Source organism: Corvus brachyrhynchos, unplaced genomic scaffold (genome assembly GCF_000691975.1).
Source record: "Corvus brachyrhynchos isolate BGI_N302 unplaced genomic scaffold, ASM69197v1 scaffold910, whole genome shotgun sequence".
In the NCBI taxonomy this organism is placed as follows: Eukaryota; Metazoa; Chordata; class Aves; order Passeriformes; family Corvidae; genus Corvus; species Corvus brachyrhynchos.
In genome coordinates, this window is record NW_008235730.1 from 117,340 (window position 1) to 122,877 (window position 5,538).

Sequence of the window (5,538 nt, forward strand, 5' to 3'; positions counted from 1 at the left end):
CGGGGTGCCCAGAGCGGCTGTGGCTGCCCCTGGATCCCTGGCAGTGTCCAAGGCCAGGCTGGACACTGGGGCTGGGAGCAGCCTGGGACAGTGGGATCTGTCCCTGCCATGGCAGGGGGGGAAATGAGATGAGCTTTAAGGTCTCTTCCAACCCAAACCATTCCATGATTCTGTGATGTCCAAGGGGAACACTGTCAGCGGCGAAGCTTCTTCTGTCACCATCTGTTCTCATCCCTGCCCCACAGACCATCCTTTCCACACCCCCCTGGTGGTGGCCAACCCTCTCCTCTGTCCCCAGGTCTGCAACAGCAACAAGAACTGTCACTGTGACCCTGGCTGGGCCCCCCCGTACTGCGAGAAGCCGGGCCTGGGTGGCAGCGTGGACAGTGGCCCCGTGCAGAGCCACAGTGAGTCACAGCTCTGCCCCAGTGCCCTGAGGTGCTCCTGGCCTCCAGTGGTGCCAGGGGAGGGTTGGGTGCTTACAGAGGGGCTGGGTGGGGTCTGTTCAGGCAGCCCCCCGCTCTGTGCCCAGCTCTGGCTGGTTGGTAGCCACCCACTGACATCAGAGGCCACTGAGGGCCTGTTCCCTTCCCGGAGGAGTGACCAGCAGGGGTGTCTCCAGCTCAGGTGACCAGGAATGGGTGCATGGGGTCACTGCTGCCACTGAGTGAGGCCAGAGGCTGGTGGCTGTCCCAGCCCCTCACTCGTGCCTGTGCTTCCCCTGCCAGACCACGAATCCATCTTGATCGCCCTCGTCGTCATCTTCCTGTTCCTGCTGCCTGCCCTGATGCTGAGCATCTACTACTGGTACCGGCGGGAGAACTCCCTGCTCAACAGATGGGTCAAGGAGATGAGGCACAGGAGCCAGGAGGCCTGCAGGTGTGGGGGGCACCCAAATCTCTTCTCTCCCGAGCACCCAGTGGGACTCCGGGACTTGTTCCAGGGGGGGCTGTGGGGAGCTGGTGGTGCACGGACCCTGTCCTGGTGGGAGACCTGGCCTGGAGTCTGGACAGCTTTGTCCTGGGAAATCTGAGGCTCTCAGCAATTCCCTGAGCCCAGGATGGGAATGCTCCTCTGGATAGGACAATCCCAGGGGGTGGTGAAGGTGACCTGGTATCAAGGAGAATTCTCACTCCTTGCAGGCTGCCCGTCACAGACTGACCCTCCCTGCTGCCCATGACAGACTGACCCTCCCTAATGCCCATCACAGACTGCCCATCCCTAATGCCCATCACAGACTGCCCCTCCCTACTGCCCATCACAGACTGACCCTCCCTACTGCCCATCCCTACTGCCCATGACAGACTGACCCTCCCTAATGCCCATCACAGACTGACCCTCCCTACTGCCCGTCACAGACTGCCCATCCGTACTGCCCGTCACAGACTGACCCTCCCTGCTCCCCAGCAGTGAGGGCTGGCTGTTAGTGAGGTGTTAATTGAGACAGGAGCTGATGGGCAGCGTTTTGGAGGCAGCTGGTGCTCACCTGTTGCTTTATTTTGCCGTGTCCCTCATCCCCAGCAGGAACAAATCCATCGGTCGGAAGTCGAGCAGCACTCATCCCAAAGCTGCTTTCACCCTGAGGAACATTTCAGCCTCCAGCCACCCCACCAAGGTCAGTGATAGCTCACTAGACTCAGTGATAACTCACTAAAGTCAGCGATAACTCAGCTGCTGGCTTGTTTTCCCTCCCGGGATGTGAAGCCTGATATCACACCCACGCCCTGGAGCCGGGCAAGCCCTGGTGCCTGTGCTGGTCCTGCCTCGTGTCTGCACTGAGTCCATGGCCAGGTGTGCCCACCCCTCCTAAAACTGAGTCTGTGGAGCTCAGTCTCCCCTGGTGATCACCAGGAACCTCCACTGGGAAATTTCCCATATGGAGAAGGGATTGATGGGAGTGAGAGATGATCACAGCCTTTTTTTTTTGGGGGCGGGGTATTTTCTGATGTTAATGAGCCCAAAATTCAAACAAAGTTGGTCTTTGGCTTTGTGGTTTGATTTATGGTGTCCTCCTGTTCTTCCCTCTCGGGTCATTGCTCTTGGCACCTGCAGGTTTGGTTATTCCTTCATTTGGTTACTCCCCCATTTTCCAGAAGTTCTTTTACTTGTCCTGTACCACACATCAGTGAATTTTTAACTTTTTAAACTTCACCTGTGCTTTTTGAGCACCAGGGCTGAATTTAGGAAGAATTCAGGTTGTTTGAGCACAGCCACAGTGTCTGGGAGCAGGACAGAGCTGGTGATGTCTCCCATCTGCTGGAAATCTGGTGTGGATTCACAGAGCTGACCCTGCTCTGTATCTCCAGCACCTGTCTCATCCCTGTGTGTTCTCATGGGGTTAGTGAGGAACAAACACAGACTCACAGGGTCAGGAAGGTTGGAAATGCCCTCTAATGTCCTTATCTAAGATCATCAAATCCAACCATCAACACTGCCAGGTTCACCACTGAACATACTCAGCTTTTTGGGTGGGACGGTGGTCCCAGAAAGTGGTTCCAGTGCTCCTCCTGCAGCTCCCCAGGCCTCAAGGGGACATCTGTTCTTCAGCACCCAGGAAAACTGAACCCAAGGATGTTCCCCACAGTTCTGCTTTTCTCCTTGCAGCCCGGCCCACGGACCGCGTTCCTCCCCAAATCCGGCACTGCCCAGCCCGGCTCTCAGCCCATCAACGTCGTCCACCCTCTTCGCCCCGCTCCTCATTCCATCCCTCCCCGCCCCCGGGACCCCAAACCTGCCAGGCCCCCTCCCCCAGTCAGCAAATCACCCCTGGTCCCCGCCAAAGCCGGCGTCTCCCAGGCCAAGCTCCCACCTCCGAAGAAACCTCTTCCCTGCAGCCCCGTGAGGACCCCGCAGGTGAGCATCGCTGCCTGGCTCTGCTCCCCTTCCAGACTCATGGGGCTGCCCTGGGCTTTGGCTGGGTTTGGGCTGGGCTCTGTTGAGGAGCTGTCACAGCACCCTGAGGGCTGAACCTGTTCTAGCATTGAAGGAAGCCCGTTAGATCTGAGGATGTTTTAAGGTTTTTTGGGTGTTCTGTGCTTTGAAGCAGCTCTGCAGGGGTAGGAGGTTTGTAGGAGGTCCCTGGATGCTCATCTCAGGATTTTGTCTCTTCCCGTGCCCTTTGTGATCCCAGGTGGTCCCCAAGCACCAAGCCCCGCGCCGGCCGCTGCCGGGGAGTCCCCTCCTGGCCAAGGAGCTGCCTCCTGCACATGGACAGACCCTGCTGGTCATGGTCCCTCCTACCAACTTCAAGGTGTCGAGGATGAGTGGCTCGAGCCACCCCACGAGGCCACTAAAGTGAGTGGGGGAGGAGCTGGGTGTCCCCCACTGCTGGGGTCCAGCTGGTGGAGGCACTGGGGTCTCATGGGTGGGACATCCCAAAGGGCTGCAGCCATGGCTCCACCTGGAAGGACCCCACAGGTCTGGCCAAGGCTGGGTGGTGAAAGGTGCTGGGATAAGGGAGGTGCCACCCTTGGGAGTGCCCGTGGCCTCCCAGCCCAGAGCTGGGAAGGAGCTGCTGGGGCTCTGCTGGGGGATGAAGGGGTGAAGGGATGGACGCTGATGCTCTCTCATCTTTCCTCCCTGCAGACCGATGCCACCTCAAAGGTGAGTAGAGGACATTTAGAGACCCTCGTGGTGGGGTGGCCTCTGGGTAAGCACTGGGCTGGGAAATGGGGGACTGGGGATCAATCCACCTTCCCAGGGGCTCCTGGATGAGCAGGACATGGTTCCTCTGGGCACCCAGCAAGGGCTGGGGCACCTGTGTCCCTGGGAATGGAGGATGTGGGTTTTCCAGTTTGGAGTTGGGAGATAAAGTCCAAGTCCTTTACAAGGTCACTCCTGCTCCCAGCTCTTCTGCACTGCTGAATCCTCTGGATGTGGGGCAGTGGAGCCTCAAGGGATCCGCTCCTGACAGCCAGACTTGGGGGCCTTATCCATGAGGAATTCCTGAGCTGGGGACAGTGGTGGTGGAGCTGATGGATGTCTGGTGTCTGCACTCAAACCAGTTGTCTCCTTTCTCTTTCCTCTTGCTCCAGGCCAGTCCCAGCCATCAAAGTCCAATCCACCTCCTTCTCCTCAAAGAAGTGACAATCCCAGGACACCTGACCCACCCTTCCTGAGCTGGCTCTCCTGATTTGCACTGCTGTGGCCACAGGGCTCTCCTGTTCCTCTCGTTTTAGTAACCCTTTTCATACCAGAGGACTATTTTTGTAAGACAGAATTTGTATTCAGCACACAAACTGTAGTGGTGGGGGTGCAGAGGGGACATCGGAACCATGGCTGAACCAGGGGGTGGTTGCAGTGGGGTTTCCATGACCAAAATCCCACCACAGCTCCTGGCACTGCTTTCTGGCCAATTTCCCTCCCAGCTTTAGTTCCTCTTGACATTGCACATGGGCTGGGAAGGGGTGACCCGGGGGAAGTGACCATCCCCACTGACGGAAGATGCTGGTGACAGTGTGATGTCCTTGTAGCTACCTCCTCCTTCTCCTCCAGGCCTGGTGAGCCCCCAGCCACTGCCACTGCAGCTCCATCCATGCTGGGCATCGTCTCAGGGAGACGTTTGCCATGACAGAAACGTGGTGCCCAGTTTGGACTGGGCTGTGCAGTGCTGGGACATTTCCATGAAGGATCCAAGTTCTCAGGCTCCTCCTGACCTCCTGTCCGACTGCACAAGGAAAAGCGGTGACGATCCTGGGGTCACCTGGAAGGAGAAACTGTCTGGGAATGTTTGAATGCCCCAAGTGCTGGTGGCAGCTGCTTCCCAGGGTGCTTTTGAGGGGCTCGGGAGCCCTCACAACGTTGCCTGTTCCCTGCTCCTGGGCCAAGCCCAGCAGTGGCTCTGGGAGCTGCTGCCACTCTGCTGTCCAAGGGGAAGGAGCCACAAGCCAAGCACAAGAGCAGGAAAACTCCTGCCCGTGTCATTGGCTTGTCCATGGCCTTGGCCAAGCCGCTGCATTTCTCTGTGCCTCAGTCCCCGTGTCGGGGGCGTTTCCTACCTCACAGGGCTGTTGTGAGGTTTGACAAAGGGACTCTTGGAAGGGCTTCCCAACCCTCCGTCCAAGGTGCTGTTGACCTGCACAGTTTGTGCCACTTTCCTGTGACTTGACCTGCGGCTCGATCAGGGTCTGAAATGACAACAAAGACTTTGTAAAGTCCCCTGGCTCCTCTGGCTCTTTTCTTGCTCCCTGTCCCCTGAACCTTTAGAACCTTTAGGGGATCTCCAGGTCTCTGACCACACCAGCGCAAACAGGTCCCAGGGGTCTCTTAAACCTGGGATCCAGCTGTGTGAGATCTGTCAGCTACACTGGCATAGATCCCATCTGACCTGGGACAAATCCTTTTGGGATGTGTCTAGCCATGATGGAAGTTCAGGAACAACCCTCAGGAAGCTGCTCTGGTGTTCCACTGTCCCCAGTGTCACAGAACAGGTGATTGAAGGTTGTGGGCGAGGCCACCTTAACCCAAGCTGTCCTTACACTCGGGCTTTGTTTTGAAGTTGTTGGTCTCGCACCTGGGTCTTCCCTGAACCATCTTCAG

The 5,538-nt window shown here is 57.6% G+C and overlaps 1 protein-coding gene across 1 annotated transcript in view; it reads left to right on the forward strand.

Annotated features, from left to right (window-relative positions):
- The window catches only part of ADAM33 (ADAM metallopeptidase domain 33), a 25,382-nt gene extending 20,225 nt beyond the window's left edge, over nucleotides 1-5,157 (forward strand). Inside the window, exons 17-23 of the mRNA XM_017730712.1 lie at nucleotides 299-407; nucleotides 729-879; nucleotides 1,522-1,615; nucleotides 2,605-2,853; nucleotides 3,131-3,294; nucleotides 3,586-3,603; nucleotides 4,035-5,157. Of these exons, the coding sequence (XP_017586201.1) occupies nucleotides 299-407; nucleotides 729-879; nucleotides 1,522-1,615; nucleotides 2,605-2,853; nucleotides 3,131-3,294; nucleotides 3,586-3,603; nucleotides 4,035-4,086 (837 nt within the window). The 3' untranslated portion in view covers nucleotides 4,087-5,157. The remainder of the gene's footprint in view (nucleotides 1-298; nucleotides 408-728; nucleotides 880-1,521; nucleotides 1,616-2,604; nucleotides 2,854-3,130; nucleotides 3,295-3,585; nucleotides 3,604-4,034) is intronic.
- Nucleotides 5,158-5,538: the final 381 nt, after the last annotated feature.